General features: G+C 45.3%; 1 protein-coding gene and 1 long non-coding RNA gene across 5 annotated transcripts; one reads left to right on the top strand and one right to left on the bottom strand.

The window, feature by feature from the left end:
* Positions 1–1303: 1303 nt before the first annotated feature.
* On the bottom strand, positions 1304–20604 carry LOC5502721 (pseudouridylate synthase PUS7L). 4 transcript variants are annotated; one of them, XM_048732995.1, is made up of 17 exons: positions 20434–20604; positions 19838–20012; positions 19190–19307; positions 18866–18957; positions 18445–18530; positions 17027–17114; positions 13903–14057; positions 13543–13600; positions 12643–12776; positions 12132–12272; positions 11914–11944; positions 11499–11621; positions 9119–9186; positions 8661–8769; positions 4674–5260; positions 3835–3882; positions 1304–3170 (listed from the first exon to the last, which is right to left on the bottom strand). In XM_048732995.1, exons 1-17 carry the CDS (start codon positions 20502–20504, stop codon positions 2684–2686), a joined length of 2571 nt encoding a protein of 856 aa, XP_048588952.1. In that variant the 5' UTR covers positions 20505–20604; the 3' UTR covers positions 1304–2683. The 4 variants fall into 4 exon arrangements, with proteins under 4 accessions (XP_048588952.1, XP_048588954.1, XP_048588953.1 ...); XM_048732997.1 differs by lacking the exon at positions 20434–20604 and having other exon boundaries at positions 18445–18546; positions 19224–19307; positions 19838–19887; XM_048732996.1 differs by lacking the exon at positions 20434–20604 and having other exon boundaries at positions 19224–19307; positions 19838–19886.
* Positions 8766–12409, top strand: LOC125572477. Its single transcript, XR_007313834.1, has 2 exons — positions 8766–9218; positions 11734–12409. It is a non-coding gene; the product is annotated as an uncharacterized LOC125572477 (long non-coding RNA).
* Positions 20605–20607: the final 3 nt, after the last annotated feature.

Here is a 20607-nt window from a genome sequence, read left to right as displayed (position 1 = left end):
ACGCGCCCGGCCCACACCCTAATTATTCATGAACGCGAAGCACCGCAGCCCTGATTGGTTATTCATGCACGCGAAACACCTGCCCCTAATTGATTATTCGTGTTCGCGAAATCTATTTTGCCTACATTAACTTCGCCGAATGTTTGGCTCAAACTACCCAGTCCGACAGTCGACGTAGTCGGCCAGATGGCCGCCGACGGACTCCCGGCGAAACACCGGCCCTAATTGATTATTCGCGTTCGCGAAATCTATTTTGCTTACATTAACTTTTGCCGATTGTTTATGTAGGCGAAACATCCGCCCACATTCCACACATTCCATCGGCTGAACCCACCCAGTCCCCCCCGCGCGCGCTATTCTAGAAAATGCGCGTTTTTGTCAGTTGTAATGTTTTTGCGTCTCGCGCCACTTTTCTGATGTAAATAAGCTTGTAACGATTCACCTTCTTCAGTCTGCCCTGAAGAAGTCTTATTAAAGACGAAAATTTGGCAGAGTCGATTTCCAGTTTTTGGTGTATTGTATTCATTGTTCTGGTACGAGATCGCGACAGTTTGGGCTTTTTGATTCTATTCGTGACATATTACATGGAGCATAAAAGATACCAATATTAATTAGATAACAATTTTCAAACTTAACTAACCTTACGGCCAAGCAAGCATTTGATGTCTATATTCCAGGTAAATTCATTTTCTTAGAATCGTAATAAGACCTCAATCGGCGAGTGTTTTTGTGAATATTAGCAATTCAATTGTGTCAACACAGCTCATTCAAACCTCATTCAAGCCGGCTTCTAGACCCCTCATCAAGTGCCCCCAGCCCCTCTACCGACCATAATGTAGATGTAAGGGGTCTTTTTGGTGTTTTCTTATATTGATGTCCGTTTTTTTTTAAAGAAAATCATTCTACCTCATTTAGTATTTTACACAGGCTTGCTTATACATACAGAGATTTAGGCGCGAAAAAGCCGTCGCATACCTCTCGCCAAATAAAGCCCCATCTACACGTGTGACAATTTTTATTTGCTCGTGTAGTTGGTTCAAAGACAGCAATTTTGTGGCAACTACAGTTGTTAAAAAGCTAGCAGGTTTGCCCTATACACTCCAACAACTAAACATTGACATTTTGCTGTTCGCTAGTGCACGAGACTGAAACATCTGCTCGACCAATCAGAGGCCGTAGAAACACCAACAAACGTACAGACAGACAGACAGACAGACAGAAACAAAAGCGCATCCCACAGGGCCAAGTCCCGACCAGGGGAAGTTTGTCGTAGTTTACCCCTAGAATTATTGATGCCATGTTATAAAAGGCTAAATTTTTTATTATGGTACACCTCGAGGATTTTGGAAATAACAGGTGAGGGAGTTGATCACATACAGGTCATAGTGTTTTCATGTTGCGAGTAAGCGCGAGACGTCAGCAAGTAGAGGGTTCAGGCGCGGCTCATCAAATGATGGTTGTCATAGCGACAGCCAATACAAGATTCGCGAACCTTGGGTCGCGTTGCATTGTGGTCCAGATCAAGTGTGTTGCCCTTGACACACGCACTCGATCTATTTCCGTGTTTCCCTCTATTCCCCAGGACTTTAGACCCTGATCACAATGCATCGCGACCCGTGTTTCCCTCTATTCCCCAGGACTTTAGACCCTGATCACAATGCATCGCGACCCGTGTTTCCCTCTATTCCCCAGGACTTTAGACCCTGATCACAATGCATCGCGACCCGTGTTTCCCTCTATTCCCCAGGACTTTAGACCCTGATCACAATGCATCGCGACCCGTGTTTCCCTCTATTCCCCAGGACTTTAGACCCTGATCACAATGCATCGCGACCCGTGTTTCCCTCTATTCCCCAGGACTTTAGACCCTGATCACAATGCATCGCGACCCGTGTTTCCCTCTATTCCCCAGGACTTTAGACCCTGATCACAATGCATCGCGACCCGTGTTTCCCTCTATTCCCCAGGACTTTAGACCCTGATCACAATGCATCGCGACCCGTGTTTCCCTCTATTCCCCAGGACTTTAGACCCTGATCACAATGCATCGCGACCCGTGTTTCCCTCTATTCCCCAGGACTTTAGACCCTGATCACAATGCATCGCGACCCGTGTTTCCCTCTATTCCCCAGGACTTTAGACCCTGATCACAATGCATCGCGACCCGTGTTTCCCTCTATTCCCCAGGACTTTAGACCCTGATCACAATGCATCGCGACCCGTGTTTCCCTCTATTCCCCAGGACTTTAGACCCTGATCACAATGCATCGCGACCCGTGTTTCCCTCTATTCCCCAGGACTTTAGACCCTGATCACAATGCATCGCGACCCGTGTTTCCCTCTATTCCCCAGGACTTTAGACCCTGATCACAATGCATCGCGACCCGTGTTTCCCTCTATTCCCCAGGACTTTAGACCCTGATCACAATGCATCGCGACCCGTGTTTCCCTCTATTCCCCAGGACTTTAGACCCTGATCACAATGCATCGCGACCCGAGATTTGCGAATCGTGTATGGGGTACTTGCACTAAGAATTCACGTGCGCTAACGCGCTAACGCTTATTTTATTTATTGACAGACTTTTCCTTTCGTCGCTCTCTGGCGTGACAGCCGCAGTCATTTCTGTGTTCATTCTGGCTTACATCTGAAAAGGTCACGAGGGTTTCTTAGTGCAAGAAACCGTTACCCTTGCATTATCTCCCGTAGGCAAACTGTAGCGTAACAAGATGGATCCAGCCGAAATGACAGGGTAAGATCCCTTGATGTAGACTCCGCCAAGTCCGCGTCAAGTTTTATTCGTTTATGAGGAACAATAAAATCCAATGTCTTCGACTCGGTCGGAACATTATCTAGCGGCAGTGTCACGTGATCAGATTGATCTGTTGATGGGGCCTCTAGACCTGATGGGAAAGGCACGTGCTCTGATGGGCAAGGCACGTAATCTGATGGGCAAGGCACGTGCTCTGATGGGCAAGGCACGTGCTCTGATGGGCAAGGCACGTGCTCTGATGTTTGTGTGACGTGAGCCCCACCTGTGATACCCGCTACAATTTTACAACTCTGTGAAGGTGAAAAACTCTCAGTTCCGGTCCAGTGCCATGCAATGCCTGTCGGGAAGGCCACCAGTTTGCGGTATGCGCCTGGGAGACTGAGTCCCAGTTTCCTCAATCTGTAAAAAATATTTCGTAAGCGCATAATTTGATAAAGGTATGACCAGTGCATCCTCCGAACATGCACCCCGTCCCCCGAGGGGTTGGTCGTCGGCAAAATCAATTCTAACCCTAAGGTGAAGCACTTTAGTTGTAATCAAAAGAAAGTTTTACCCCTAAGAGTATTGAGTGTGGTCGAAGGGATAGCAATTGGTCGTAATTTTATATCCTAAGAGATAGGACAATCAGCCCCGTTTACTTTTCTGGAGTCCCCCCACCCCCGGGGTGTTGCACTTTACAGACTTTGATGACGAGAGGGACTATACGTCAGAAGGAAAGAAAGGGTCACTGAAAGCACAACCTGCCGCGATATTTCATCATTGAAAGCTTGTGCTTATATGGCTCTTGGAGAATTTTCACACTTTTCACGTTGTCAAAAGGCATTTTGTTTTTAGAGAAAAAAAGAATTTTCAAATAAGCGCCTCCCCCGAATTAGCGCCTCGCCTGAGACATGAAAAGTTCTATAAGTTCAATAGTTATTAGGGCAATCACAGTAGGTATTTTTACTTAACCATCAATCAAAGTGTCAGAAGGAGTCATACCTGAAGTCCCCCGCTCTGAGCCTGTCGCTATTAAGGGTCCCCTGGTAGCTGTAAGGGTTAGATTTAGGCTAAGGAGTCATACCTGAAGTCTTCCGCTCTGAGCCTGTCGCTATTAAGGGTCCCCTTGTAGCTGTAAGGGTTAGATTTAGGGTTAGATTTACTGTCTTTTGCAAAAGTCTGCGAACTCGCGTTTTTAAACAGCTAAATCGCGTTCTGGCTTTCGTAGTTCAAAATCCTTGAGGTGTTTTTATTGGCCAGCACGGAAATGGGGTCAGTACACAGCTCTTACAAGCTGCAATTTGATTGGGCAAATGAACAATATCCGCACCTCGACACAAAGAACGAGAAGAATAGAGACAAAAGAACTCCTTTGTAGAACAAAGATAATGGGAGACAAAGCAGCTGCGTACTTATTCCGGAAATGTTTTAAATGACGCTGACCCAGAAAGCACCAAATGTCATTCCGTTACTGGGAATAATAGAAGCCAGAGTGCGGTTAAGCAATTGGGAATGTCACACCTCTTAGCGATCTCAGGATAAATAACGAATAAACGAATCACGCACCTACCTGCGATCTTGTTCTCAGGATAAATAACGCATAAACGAATCACGCACCTATCTGCGATCTTGTTCTCGGGATAAATAACGCATAAACGAATCACGCACCTTTCTGCGATCTTGTTCTCAGGGTAAATAACGCATAAACGAATCACGCACCTATCTGCGATCTTGTTCTCAGGATAAATAACGCATAAACGAATCACGCACCTATCTGCGATCTTGTTCTCAGGATAAATAACGCATAGAAAAATCACGCACCTATCTGCGATCTTGTTCTCGGGATAAATAACGCATAGACAAATCACGCACCTATCTGCGATCTTGTTCTCAGGATAAATAACGCATAGACAAATCACGCACCTATCTGCGATCTTGTTCTCAGGATAAATAACGCTGTATCCGGGCAGCGGCAGAACCACGTCGGCCATGGAGTACTTGCCACTACGAGCATCATCTTCTGAAACTACCCGCACTGCGCACTTGTCAATAGGTGTTCTGCGATGCGGATTGCTAGACGCGACCGCACTTTTTCCGCAATCGCATTCGCTTGACCCGGAATCACGTGTGATCGATGTACTATGGCTACCATTACTTTCTGTTTGAGGCACTAGGCCGCGATGACTTTCAGTAGACGCCTGATTGCCCTTAATTGAGTGATTCTGAGCGATGCCGCACTGACTGGACGCACTTGAATCACTCTGAGCGAAGACGCACTGGCTGGACGCACTCTGAGCGAAGCCGCACTGACTGGACGCACTCTGAGCAATGCCGCACTGACTGGACGCACTTTGCGAGTCGTACACAAGGTCACCCGCCGCCACTCTTGTGCTTCCATACAGACGGACGCGCGCGGAGGCCGCGTGATTCCACGCGAGACTGGTGTAGCTGTGAGCATAAAGCAGGCGAGCGGAGTAGGGCAAGCTGAGTAGGGCCTGGGTACAGCCATACTGGCGATGGAATGATAAGATAAACAACAACCCCAAAACTATTATCATAACGTTTACAAGTATCATCATCATAAGCACCATTATCATCACCATCGTCATCATAACCATCGTTATAATTACCATTATTATTATCGCTACAAGAATCTGTATCGTCATCATAGCCATAAATACCATCACCATCACCATCACCATCATCATCATCACCATCATCATCATCATCATAAATATCAACTCCATAACCATAATTACGATTATCATTACCCTGTGTACCAGAGGCTCGAGCTCCACTAGTTTACTGTCACGCCGGTCTTGGCTGAGTGTCACGCCGGTCTTGGCTGAGTGTCACGCCGGTCTTGGCTGAGTGTCACGCCGGTCTTGGCTGAGTGTCACGCCGGTCTTGGCTGAGTGTCACGCCGGTCTTGGCTGAGTGTCACGCCGGTCTTGGCTGAGTGTCACGCCGGTCTTGGCTGAGTGTCACGCCGGTCTTGGCTGAGTGTCACGCCGGTCTTGGCTGAGTGTCACGCCGGTCTTGGCTGAGTGTCACGCCGGTCTTGGCTGAGTGTCACGCCGGTCTTGGCTGAGTGTCACGCCGGTCTTGGCTATCACCTCGCAGCTCTTTGTGAGTAAAGCTTTGAGCTCGATCCTCTGGTACCCAGGGTATATTGTCATAAGTATCAACATAACCATCATTATCGCATAAGTATCATTATCATCATCGTCAATATCATCATCATCATCATCATTGACTTCACAATTCATATGGAAGCAAAATAAAAACAATCGAATCCTATTCAGAACAAAAAGGCTTGAAGTATATATCCCGTCGATTAAACAAGAGGTTCCGCTATAAAAGGGACAAGAACAATCAGTTATTAAACCGTCATGAACGTCAACAAATCAGAACAATGGCTCTGAGCACTAAATTCAAATTTCATATGCTAAACCAAAATAAATATCATTATTAGATTTGTCAACCAAAAATGTTATACCAAGCTGTATACGTTCTAAAATATAAGCATTTTCATCACTGCACGATAATAACTTATGCAGATGCACAAGGCTATAGATAGCGGAGATAAGCGCGATATCGAACATTATCATTGATATCTGATATTGAGATTATGATATTGTTTTCCTCTAATTATGCTATTAGATAGTGGTTAGACCCCTCCCTCCCTCTCCTCTCCTCTTCCCTCGATATTGTGATATTATTGGAGGTTATCTTATTATTATCTACTAGATGTCTATTTAGACACCCTCCTTCCCTCTGCTGGACCCTCGATATTGTGATATTATCGGATATTATCTTATTAGAATCTATTAGATGTCTATTTAGATCATCTCCTACCATCTGCTTGCTGGACCCCTCGATATTGCGATATTTTCGGAGATTATATTATTTGGATTTACAAGATATCTTCATAGATACCTTCGTCCTCTCTGCTGGACCCCTCGATATTGCGATATTTTCGGAGATTATATTATTTGGATTTACAAGATATCTTCATAGATACCTTCGTCCTCTCTGCTGGACCCCTCGATATTGCGATATTATCGGAGATTATATTATTTGGATTTACAAGATATCTTCATAGATACCTTCGTCCTCTCTGCTGGACCCCTCGATATTGCGATATTTTCGGAGATTATATTATTTGGATTTACAAGATATCTTCATAGATACCTTCGTCCTCTCTGCTGGACCCCTCGATATTGCGATATTATCGGAGATTATATTATTTGGATTTACAAGATATCTTCATAGATACCTTCGTCCTCTCTGCTGGACCCTCGATATTGCGATATTATCGGAGATTATATTATTTGGATTTACAAGATATCTTCATAGATACCTTCGTCCTCTCTGCTGGACCCTCGATATTGCGATATTATCGGAGATTATATTATTTGGATTGACAAGATATCTTCATAGATACCTTCGTCCTCTCTGCTGGACCCCTCGATATTGCGATATTATCGGAGATTATATTATTTGGATTTACAAGATATCTTCATAGATACCTTCGTCCTCTCTGCTGGACCCCTCGATATTGCGATATTATCGGAGATTATATTATTTGGATTTACAAGATATCTTCATAGATACCTTCGTCCTCTCTGCTGGACCCCTCGATATTGCGATATTATCGGAGATTATATTATTTGGATTTACAAGATATCTTCATAGATACCTTCGTCCTCTCTGCTGGACCCCTCGATATTGCGATATTATCGGAGATTATATTATTTGGATTTACAAGATATCTTCATAGATACCTTCGTCCTCTCTGCTGGACCCCTCGATATTGCGATATTATCGGAGATTATATTATTTGGATTTACAAGATATCTTCATAGATACCTTCGTCCTCTCTGCTGGACCCCTCGATATTGCGATATTATCGGAGATTATATTATTTGGATTTACAAGATATCTTCATAGATACCTTCGTCCTCTCTGCTGGACCCCTCGATATTGCGATATTATCGGAGATTATATTATTTGGATTTACAAGATATCTTCATAGATACCTTCGTCCTCTCTGCTGGACCCTCGATTTTATCGGATATTCGACTACAAAATCTACTGTGTCTGTCACATTTGTAGAACGAGTCTATATGTGATATTATCTGATATTATCAAGTCGTGAGATGCAATAATTAAGGTTCAACACAGCAGTTCTAAAGTTATAGTATCTGATATATATCAGTAATAAGATGGACTTTCTATGTGCAAATATTGTCATATTATCTAATATTTTCAAGCCATGAGATGCATTAATCTAGGTTCAACATGGTAGTTCTAAGGGTATAAGATCTAATAAATACCAGAAATTAGATTCGTGAGCTTTGTTATAACACTAAATATATGATAGTAGAACCTTGTGAAAAAATATCTGATTTATATCCGATTTTAGATGAGTGATAAATATCGGATCAATATCAAAGAAAAGTTCGATATCGCGCCTTTGTGAGATTTAAAATTTTGCACCGAAAATGTGAGTGGACAGAAAAACACTAATTCATCAAACTCTTAACACAAATTTCTTGTTACCTGTGCATAATAGTGTTATTCCAACTAAAACCGAATGAGGCTAAGATATAAGCATGTTTATAGGAGATAAATTGTGACTGCTAGCGTGGCAGTGTTCTGATTATAATTACAAATTCGAGCCCGGGGGTGGGAGGAGCTTTTCCTTTTATAGCGGAACCTCGTGTTTAAGGATAAATAACTTCCCAAAACTTCTAAATAACCCCTTTCCGCCATATTTATAGCGTATTTTTCTCAAGTCATTACATCATTGAATAACCATGTTCAACATCATCATAATCGTCATCATCATCGTCGTCGTCATCATCATCATCGTTATCGTAATCGTAATCATCGTCGTTTCCGCACCTTGTCTCGTCCATGTCTGTGCAGGGCCTTGAGAATGAGTCTTTCCCGCGTTTGCCCGGGCGGCATCCTGGCGAGGGTCCCTGGGATATCGCCTGTCTCCTTGTAATACCTTGATTACAATAACAACTGTTTTTCTGAACCTGTTCAATAAAAGGCTCGCTAGCGCATGTCAATCGATGGCTAGCTGTCGTTTTTAGGAATAGTCTAAAAGAGTCTGTGGCGAGCATGCGAGAATTCTGTAGTCATCTAATACGTTAGGGTCTTGGCCGATTTTTCAAGATGGCGTGATAAAAAATTAAATTGCCGTAAACACGAATTTCTGCCAGTTTGTTGAAAGGTTGAAGATCAAAATAAAAATAGATACATGTTATGTTGTGATAAGGAAGTGGCAGAGCGAACTGGAAAATGGCGACTTTCCAAACAAAATATTTGCTACAAATAGATGAGTTAATCATTACCTTTTAGCTTGTGCTGCAGCCGCAACCGACGAGTTGCTAGGCGACAAAATCAGACGAACAGCCCTCTCCTACAAGTGCAACAAATGTACATCAATCACAGGTACCCCAATGTGTTAGCACATCATCGTATTGGGCCTCTTATCACAGGTAGCCCAATGTGCGTATGTGCGAACCGTATTGGGCTTCTCACCAAAGGTGGCCCAATGTGTTAGCGCACCAGCGTATGGGACCTCTCACCACAGGTGACCCAGTGTGTTAGCCAATGTCCCCTTGTAGCGTTAAGAACATAACACGTCCCCTTGTAGCGTAAAAACACACCACGTTCCCTGAACATACTTCGTCCCCTTGTAGAGTAAAGAACATACCACGTCCCCTTGTAGCGTAAAAACATACCACGTCCCCTTGTAGCGTAATGAACACACCACGTCCCCTTGTAGCGTAAAGAACATACCACGTCCCCTTGTAGCGTATAGAACATACCACGTCCCTTTGTAGCGTAATGAACACACCACGTCCCCTTGTAGCGTAATGAACATACCACGTCCCCTTGTAGCGTAAGAACATACCACGTCCCCTTGTACCGTATAGAACATACCACGTCCCCTTGTACCGTATAGAACATACCACGTCCCCTTGTACCGTATAGAACATACCACGTCCCCTTGTAGAGTATAGAACATACCACGTCTCCTTGTAGCGTAAGAACATACCACGTCCCCTTGTAGCGTAATGAACACACCACGTCCCCTTGTAGCGTAAGAACATACCACGTCCCCTTGTATCGTATAGAACATACCACGTCCCCTTGTATCGTATAGAACATACCACGTCCCCTTGTATCGTATAGAACATACCACGTCCCCTTGTAGCGTAATGAACATACCACGTCCCCTTGTAGCGTAAGAACATACCACGTCCCCTTGTAGCGTAAGAACATACCACGTCCCCTTGTAGCGTAAGAACATACCACGTCCCCTTGTAGCGTAAGAACATACCACGTCCCCTTGTAGCGTAATGAACATACCACGTCCCCTTGTAGCGTAAGAACATACCACGTCCCCTTGTAGCGTAAGAACATACCACGTCCCCTTGTATCGTATAGAACATACCACGTCCCCTTGTATCGTATAGAACATACCACGTCCCCTTGTATCGTATAGAACATACCACGTCCCCTTGTAGCGTAATGAACATACCACGTCCCCTTGTAGCGTAAGAACATACCACGTCCCCTTGTAGCGTAATGAACATACCACGTCCCCTTGTAGCGTAAGAACATACTACGTCCCCTTGTAGCGTAAGAACATACCACGTCCCCTTGTAGCGTAAGAACACACCACGTCCCCTTGTAGCGTAGAGAACATACCACGTCCCCTTGTATCGTAATGAACATACCACGTCCCCTTGTAGCGTAATGAACATACCACGTCCCCTTGTAGCGTATAGAACATACCACGTCCCCTTGTAGCGTATAGAACATACCACGTCCCCTTGTAGCGTATAGAACATACCACGTCCCTTTGTAGCGTAATGAACATACCACGTCCCCTTGTAGCGTAATGAACATACCACGTCCCCTTGTATCGTAATGAACATACCACGTCCCCTTGTAGCGTAATGAACATACCACGTCCCCTTGTAGCGTATAGAACATACCACGTCCCCTTGTAGCGTATAGAACATACCACGTCCCCTTGTAGCGTATAGAACATACCACGTCCCTTTGTAGCGTAATGAACACACCACGTCCCTTTGTAGCGTAATGAACACACCACGTCCCCTTGTATCGTATAGAACATACCACGTCCCCTTGCAGCGTATAGAACATACCATGTCCCCTTGTAGCGTATAGAACATACCACGTCCCCTTGTAGCGTAATGAACATACCACGTCCCCTTGTAGCGTAATGAACATACCACGTCCCCTTGTAGCGTAATGAACATACCACGTCCCCTTGTATCGTATAGAACATACCACGTCCCCTTGTAGCGTAATGAACATACCACGTCCCCTTGTAGCGTAAGAACATACCACGTCCCCTTGTATCGTAATGAACATACCACGTCCCCTTGTAGCGTAATAAACATACCACGTCCCCTTGTAGCGTAATGAACATACCACGTCCCCTTGTAGCGTAATGAACATACCACGTCCCCTTGTATCGCAAAGAACATACCACGTCCCCTTGTAGCGTAATGAACATACCACGTCCCCTTGTAGCGTAATGAACATACCACGTCCCCTTGTATCGTATAGAACATATCACGTCCCCTTGTAGCGTAAAGAACATACCACGTCCCCTTGCAGCGTAATGAACATACCACGTCCCCTTGTAGCGTAATGAACATACCACGTCCCCTTGTAGCGTATAGAACATACCACGTCCCCTTGTAGCATGGCTAGCCCCACGTCACTAGCATTCACCGAGTTGTCCTCTTGGCCGAAGCGCTGTGGACCAAAGTAGTTCACAAACCCATGGCGGGAAACGTTACTCACGGCCGTCTGTTAACATGAGAATATAACATAACATAACATAACATCAACATGAGAATAATACAACTTATTCGATTATATAACATAATTAATAACAAAATAATTTGAATTTCTCGTTTAGTGCTGCTGCTGTTGACGACGAAGACAATGTTGATAAAGATACAAACGATGACGATGATGTTGACGATGATGCTGATAAATGATGATGACGACAACGATGGTGATGTGAAGACAATAATGATGCTGATGATTAACCGTTGCTAAGTAGAGTCCCATGTAGCCTTAAGACAATAATCCTTACCGTTACAAGCTCAGTGATTCCTTGGGATGAACTGTTGAAGAAAATCAAGTTAAAAAAGACGTATCTTCATACGTATTGCGTATGTCTATTATGTATGCCAAGAATACAAAAGTGACAAGAAGACAACATGTTGAGTAGAACCCCATAACATGGTTCCCACGAGTTTAGACTTTCATGACAAATTTCCTGGACTTAACCTTTTTAAGGACTTGATCTACCTTGCCAAAGGCTGAACCCCACGGACGTTGATCTGAAAGAAGTTACCGCAAAGCTGCCCAAGGCGTAATGGTGCATCACACGTCTTGTATCCGCCCGTCACAATCCCACCAATCACTTGGCGATCAAGCGCTGATACCAGCCTAAAAAACCCAGAAACTTTAAGGCGAATCTAAACCGTGCTATTCCCAAACGTACAATGATGATTAAAAATTTGCGTCAAATAGTAAAATAAGCAAATTAAAATGTAATTAGTAGATATTTTGCAGGAAATTGCTGACAAAGATGTCTACTATTTTTGTGTTGCAAGAGTTCACCATTATTATTATCAACAACATTTATGCTGACAATGAGGCATTGGCATTTTGATGTTGCTGATGACAAGATGGTTCGCTGACAACAGTGGCTGTAATGATCTTGATATGATGATGATGATGATGACAATAGTGATGATAATGATTGTGATGATGACGATGACGATGATGGAAATATTCCTGAAAGTGGGGATCTTACTGTTTTGATGTAAATCCCTTGACCGCGACTCGCTGTATCGTGACAGCCTTACGATCTTTGATGCCGGCGTAGCTGAACGCAGACGAGGGTGCTCGTAGAACCCGTGACAAGCGCTCAATTGCTTCTAGGGTCTCCTAGTTACAAAAACAACAACAAAACACTCGATGGCCGGACTGAGAAGAACAACTATTCCATGGAAACGCACCCCCTCCCCCACCCACAGAGTATCACATGGCATCGATACAAGCACCCTTCCCCCACCCACAGAGTATCACATGGCATCGATACAAGCACACCTCCTCCACCCACAGAGTATCAAATGGCATCGATACAAGCACCCTTCCCCACCCACAGAGTATCACATGGCATCGATACAAGCACCCTTCCCCCACCCACAGAGTATCACATGGCATCGATACAAGCACCCCTCCCCACCCACAGAGTATCACATGGCATCGATACAAGCACACCTCCCCCACCCACAGAGTATCACATGGCATCGATACAAGCACCCTTCCCCCACCCACAGAGTATCACATGGCATCGATACAAGCACCCTTCCCCCACCCACAGAGTATCACATGGCATCGATACAAGCACACCTCCCCCACCCACAGAGTATCACATGGCATCGATACAAGAACCCTTCCCCACCCACAGAGTATCACATGGCATCGATACAAGCACCCTTCCCCACCCACAGAGTATCACATGGCATCGATACAAGCGTTACAAAAGAGACGCATAACTCACCTAACCTACAAAAATGAATCCAAGCGTTGCTAGAGGGAAGCAGTTTACCTAGTCTGCTTAGCAGCCGCTCTTAGTGACACGCACGCCTGCTGCTAAGCAGACTACAGTCCACCGAGACAACAAAGATCAATACAAGACGAGACTTACCAGTCCAGTTTTCTGTAAAGTGAAGTGAGTGTAGCGCGGACCGGTTATCTTCGAAAACCTTCGATAAAGAAAGGAATTCCTATTCGTAAATGCCATGATGATCGGCTGCATCATGAGCTTTCTATGGAATTACTTCCGCCATTAATGAAGAAAAGAATCTCCATTTCAACCCTAAGTCGTAGCCAGTGTTCCGCAGCAGTTAGTATTTTGCGAGAACCGATGAAAAACATAAGGCGAAACATAATGTCTCTACTTTGAAAATACGTCCCATGAACAGGGACGTAGTTGAAAGCGTAGCTAGAACGTCAAGAATGAGCAAATGCTAATTCAAAAAGTCCCAACTACATAAAAACAACTCACGTCTTATTATCGCCAGCTGTCTTGCGCTCTTTACTTCGGGAAAGTTTTGCTCTCATGCGGACCTGAATACAAGGGGACTCGGGACTCGACGGATCGCAAGGGAATGTTTTACTCTCCAAAAACGATCCAAACTGCTTTGCCAGTAGCCGATGAATCTGCGAATGAAAAGACAGCGGTATGCATTGAATAATTCGTAAATACAGCTGCCAGTCCATTTCCAGCTCACTCCCCCTTGAAATTCCTATGTACGAGTACTCTCAACGTGTCCACTGTGATGACTGACAAAGCAAAATGCCCCATCAGTGTATAATAGACCATATTTAGATATGGCGGACCGAGCACGGAAACGAGGCACTTGAAAAAGCGATTGAACACTTGTGTTCAATCGCTTTTTCATAAGAATCTGCCAAGTTTTTTGATTGACAATGAATGGATAGAAACTCATAAACATGTTCAAAACATTTTTACGTTAAGTCTTATTCTATGCTTGCGGTCACGATTGTGATTTAGTGAGGTGGAAATTTCTTCTCATAATTAGTCTTCCAATATTGGCAGAAAAAGGGGCACACCCTGCGTACACCCTGGGCACCCCTGTGTACACCCTGTGACCCCGTGTACACCCAGTGCACACCCTGTGTACACCCTGCGTACACCCTGTGCACACCCTGTGCAACCCTGTGTACACCCGGTGCACCCCTGTGTAACCCTGTGCATCCCTGTGTACACCCAATGCACCCCTGTGTACGCCCTGTGCACACCCTGTGTACGCCCTGTGCACACCCTGTGTACACCCTGCGTACACCCTGTGCACACCCTGTGCAACCCTGTGTACACCCGGTGCACCCCTGCGTACACCCTGTGCATCCCTGTGTACACCCAATGCACCCCTGTGTACGCCCTGTGCACACCCTGTGTACGCCCTGTGCACACCCTGTGTACACCCTGCGTACACCCTGTGCACACCCTGTGCAACCCTGTGTACACCCGGTGCACCCCTGCGTACACCCTGTGCACACCTTGTGCATCCCTGTGCACCCCTTTGCATCCCTGTGTACACCCAGTGCACCCCTGTGCACCCCTGTGTACACCTGTGTACCCCTGTGCACACCCTGTGCAACCCTGTGTACACCCGGTGCACCCCTGCGTACACCCTGTGCACACCCTGTGCATCCCTGTGCACCCCTTTGCATCCCTGTGTACACCCAGTGCACCCCTGTGCATCCCTGTGTACACCCTGTGCATTCCTTTGCAACCCAGTGCACACCCTGTGCAACCCTGTGCACACACTGTGCACCCCTGCGTACACCCTGTGCATCCCTGTGTACCCCTGTGCACACCCTGTGCATCCCTGTGCATCCCTGTGCACCCCTGTGCACACCCTGTGCACCCCTGCATACACCCTGTGCATCCCTGTGTACCCCTGTGCACACCCTGTGCATCCCTGTGCACACCTTGTGCATCCCTGTGCACCTCTGTGCACACCCTGTGCACCCCTGCGTACACCCTGTGCATCCCTGTGTACCCTTGTGCACACCCTGTGCATCCCTGTGCACCCCTGTGCATCCCTGTGCACACCCTGCGCACAACCTGCGTACACCCTGTGCACACCCTTTGCACCCCTGTGCACACCCTGTGCACCCCTGCGTACACCTTGTGCATCCCTGTGCATCCCTGTGCACACCTTGTGCATCCCTGTGCACCCCTGTGCACACCCTGTGCACACCCTGTGAACCCTGTGCAACCCTGTGCACACCCTGCGCACACCCTGCGTACACCCTGTGCACACCCTGTGCATCCCTGTGTACCCCTGTGCACACCCTGTGCATCCCTGTGCACACCTTGTGCATCCCTGTGCAACCCTGTGCACACCCTGCGCACACCCTGCGTACACCCTGTGCACACCCTGTGCACCCCTGTGTACACCCTGTGCATCCCTGTGCACCCCTGTGAACACCCTGCGCACACCCTGCATACACCCTGTGCACACCCTGTGCACCCCTGTGTACACCCTGTGCATCCCTGTGTACCCTTGTGTACACCCTGTGCATCCCTGTAAACACCCTGTGCATCCCTGCGTACACCCTGTGCATCCCTGTGTACCCCTGTTCACACCCTGTGCATCCCTGTGCACCCCTGTGCATCCCTGTGCACACCCTGTACATCCCTGTGCACACCCTGTGCACCCCTGCGTACACCCTGTGCATCCCTGTGTACCCCTGTGCACACCCTGTGCATCCCTGTGCACCCCTGAGCACACCCTGTGTACACCCTGTGCACCCCTGTGTACACCCTGTCCATATCTGTGTACCCCTGTGCACACCCTGTGCATCCCTGTGCACACCCTGTGCATCCCTGTGCACACCCTGTGCATCCCTGTGCACACCCTGCGTACACCGTGCACACCCTGTGCACCCCTGTGTACACCTTGTTCATCCCTGTGCACACCCTGTGCATCCCTGTGCACACCATGTGCATCCCTGTGTACCCCTGTGCGCACCCTGTGCATCCCTGTGCACCTCTGTGCACCCCTGTGTACACCCTGTGCACACCCTGTGCACCCCTGTTCACACCCTGTGCACCCCTGCGTACACCCTGTGCATCCCTGTGTACCCCTGTGTACACCCTGTGCACCCCTGTGCACACCCTGCGCACACCCTGTACACACCCTGTGCACCCCTGTGTACATCCTGTGCAAACCCTGTGCATCCCTGTGCACACCCTGTGCACCCCTGTGTACACCCGGTGCAGCCCTGCGCACCTCAGTGTACACCCAGTGCACCCCTGTGTACACCCTGTGCACACCTTGTGTACACCCTGTGCACCCCCCTGTGCACACCCTGTGCACCCCTGTGCACACCCTGTGCACCCCTGTGCACACCCTGCGTACACCCTGTGCATTGACTTTTAGTGGGGTGCACACCCTGTGCACCACTGAGTACACCCCTGTGCACACCCTGTGCATTGACTTTTAGAGGGGTGTACACCCTGTGCATCCCTGTCACACCCTATGTACACCTTGTGCACACCCTGTGCATCCCTGTGTACACCCTTGTGTGCATCCCTGTGTACCCCTGTGTACACACTGTGCATCCCTGTGTATGCGCCAGGCATATGAAATACCTACCTGGGTTCTGGATGTTTTGTCGTTAGTCACGGAAAGACTGCAAGTAGAAACTGTCTGCTTGTTGGTGCAGTGAGCAAATCTGAAAAATCTAGAAAAAATTCTCAAATTAATAAATAAAATAACATGCCAAAAGCCAATCAAAACAGTTAATTGTTATTGTTAGCTAAATATAGCGAATAAATAATAGCAAAAACATCCTCTAGATGTTCGCCCTGCCAAAAGGACCTGCAGTATAAAAGGTGCAGACTTCGTATACCATGTCAAGTTCCCTATTCATAGCGTTCTTAGAAAAGGTTTCTCCTTCATAAACTACACCCTAAAGTTTAAACAGGTCAGACAGGTTAGACAGGTTAGACCGTATCATGAACAAGTGGATATTACAGGTTAGACTGTATCATGAACAAGGTGATATTACATGTTAGACTGTATCATGAACAAGGTGATATCACAGGTTAGACCGTATCATGAACAAGGTGCTATTACAGGTTAGACCATATCAAGAAAAAGGTGATATTACATGTTAGACTGTATCATTAACAAGGTGATATCACAGGTTAGACTGTATCATGAACAAGGTGATATCACAGGTTAGACTGTATCATGAACAAGGTGATATTACAGGTTAGACTGTATCATGAACAAGGTGATATCACAGGTTAGACTGTATCATGAACAAGGTGATATTACAGGTTAGACTGTATCATGAACAAGGTGATATCACAGGTTAGACTGTATCATGAACAAGGTGATATCACAGGTTAGACTGTATCATGAACAAGGTGATATTACAGGTTAGACTGTATCATGAACAAGGTGATATCACAGGTTAGACTGTATCATGAACAAGGTGATATCACAGGTTAGACTGTATCATGAACAAGGTGATATTACAGGTTAGACTGTATCATGAACAAGGTGATATCACAGGTTAGACTGTATCATGAACAAGGTGATATCACAGGTTAGACTGTATCATGAACAAGGTGATATTACAGGTTAGACTGTATCATGAACAAGGTGATATCACAGGTTAGACTGTATCATGAACAAGGTGATATTACAGGTTAGACTGTATCATGAACAAGGTGATATTACAGGTTAGACTGTATCATGAACAAGGTGATATCACAGGTTAGACTGTATCATGAACAAGGTGATATCACAGGTTAGACCATATCACGAACAAGGTGAAATTACATGTTAGACTTATCATGAGCAAGGTGATATTACATGTTAGACTGTATATGAACAAGGTGATATTACAGGTTAGACTGTATCATTAGTTGTTAGGACTGAATAAGTTGATTGCTGTAGTTGTACATTCCCTACTAAAAGCTAAAAAACATGTACAAGTTTGCTACCAAAAAAAGTCATGTGCAAGTCGGCTATTGTTACTTTGACTGATGAGTTCACTTTACCGGTCAGTGTCTTCTTTGTTTTGAAGCTGTTTCTTCAGTTCCTCATATACAGGATCTTTCCTTACAACAACAACATGCTCCCCATTCTGAAATATAAACATTCTTGCCTGAAGGCTTAGTATGATTTCCACCAATCACAGTCGATTGACGAAACATTGTCGTGTCAGTGGTTAAAACCACTGAGGCGCCTAGCGCCATCTATTAGCCACTGCATAACTTCAGATCTAGACACAGTAGTGGTGGTTACTATATGTGAGCTTGTTGCGTAGTTGCGAAGCCGATTGTGCGAAAACGTTTAACCAATCAACTGTATACTGCTGTGGAAGGCACAACAGAGCAAGATTCCAAATCAAGAGTGTGTGTATTACTAGTAAGCACTCTCATTAAGGGTTTTCACTGCCACTGCATGTAACTACTCTACCTCTATTTGTAGTGTTGATGTCTTCAGCATTGGAAAAGTCATCCGTGTGTAGAGGTGTACAAGAGCTCTGTCATCTTTGTTGTTGAAATTGCCTTAAAAGTAGAACATTATCTTAACAATTTTCTAGACAGTGGACCCAGGAATTATTGAAGAGAGAACTAGGGGGACTAAAGGGTGCATAAAGCAAAGGGAAACTCAATGACTTTGCAGGTTTAAGTATGTCTCAATTGAAACAATTTTTAAGGATTCAAGCTCTCATTTTTTTTGTTAAGTTTTTGGTAATTTTTTATTCAAAATCATTTAATAATTTGCTCTCTGTTATACCTAGAATTATCTCCGCCCCTTGATTTTCCTTCACCTCCTTCAACTTGTCCCTGCCAACAAGCTCCGCAAGAAGGGCTTGTGCTTTTGTAATTGCTTCAGCAGAAGAAACTTCCTCCACCTGTGAGATGGACAAATAAATAACCACAGCGTCAGAAGTTTTCAGTTATTTTATTGTTATTAGTTAATTAATCATCATCTGAAAAAAGTTTATTATCATACCCCATGTTTTAAGGGGGAGAGGGGGTGAAAGGATTGATGGACTGGGGGTGTTGAGCTTAAATATCATGCAGATTTTAACAGAAAATCAAGTGGATTTACAAAATGACTTTGGAAGAAAAGGAGTGCTTTGTCTTATGTGAATTATTCTGTCTGCCGTGAATTATTCTGTCTGCCATTCTATGAGCCATCCTCAGGAGCCATCCTCAGGAGCCAAGGGTGTATATGTACTATATGTACAGTACATATGTAATGTGAATTATTCTGTCTGTCATTCTATGAGCCATCCTCAGGAGCCAAGGGTGTCAAGATCAGTGTCCTTTTTTCACTCTCACCCCTCCCTCCTTGTTTTTATGTCTCGTTATGCTGACCACTATGCCATGGGTTCCCGAGGATGTACAGTATATATGTACTATATGTACAGTATATAACCTTGAAACAGTGTCTCTCAGTGTCTTGTTCTTTCTCCCCTTTGACTGAAGTTATGGTGTGTTGATCTTTCAAAGTTTGTGAATTCTGTGGTAACGGCAAAGCAGAGCATTCATCTGACTTCAAGGTGACTAGTTCCCCATTCTCATCTAGCTCAGTTACAATGAAATCCTCAGGGCTATCACCAGAAATAGTTAATGGAAAACATCTCATTGGAAAATGCAATTTTCTTGTAAATATCATGATTTCATCTTATCACAACATATAATTCTTCTTTTCCATTTGCTCAGCTGCTAATGCTATTTGATTTTTTCCATGTGTATAAAATACTGTAATTGGGAAATTGATTTAAAACCCCTGTTTTGAGGTCAGTTCATACAGATTTGGTGGAGGGGAGACAGTCAGCATGTAGAGGGCTATGATGAAAGAGATGATTCTCAAAAATCTCATAAAATTAATAAATAAATGGGGGGGCGACCCTCCCCAAGTCGAAGAGTATACTTCATTTAAACAAAATTGGTGGTCGTTGCCATTTATCGTTTAAAGAGTGTGGTATTAAATCGTGAATTGCTTGTGACTAATTATTTGTAAAAGGATACAATTGCTTGATGTTGCCTGTGAAACCGCCGTGATTTGAAATAAAACATTCTATTCCGAATCCAGCGCTCATTTTCCAACACTGATACAGACCTGGAGGCCAGGCAACCTAGCTGCTACACATAACCGCTTGGTATTCGCGGGCTCATAACAATAATGGCGCGATTTTCTCGAAG

Source organism: Nematostella vectensis, chromosome 9 (assembly GCF_932526225.1).
Source record: "Nematostella vectensis chromosome 9, jaNemVect1.1, whole genome shotgun sequence".
In the NCBI taxonomy this organism is placed as follows: domain Eukaryota; kingdom Metazoa; phylum Cnidaria; class Anthozoa; order Actiniaria; family Edwardsiidae; genus Nematostella; species Nematostella vectensis.
The sequence above is the reverse complement of the archived record's forward strand: the minus strand, read 5'-3'. Positions and strand labels throughout refer to the sequence as shown.

Coding starts and splice junctions, on each gene's coding strand:
- LOC5502721 (XM_048732995.1), bottom strand. CDS start 20,504: ATGAGCGCTGGATTCGGAATAGAATGTTTTATTTCAAATCACGGCGGT. Junction 14,058..17,026: donor ACAAAACATCCAGAACCCAG/GTAGGTATTTCA, acceptor TTTCATTCGCAG/ATTCATCGGCTACTGGCAAA. Junction 3,883..4,673: donor GAGAACAAGATCGCAGATAG/GTGCGTGATTTG, acceptor TAACCCTTACAG/CTACAAGGGGACCCTTAATA.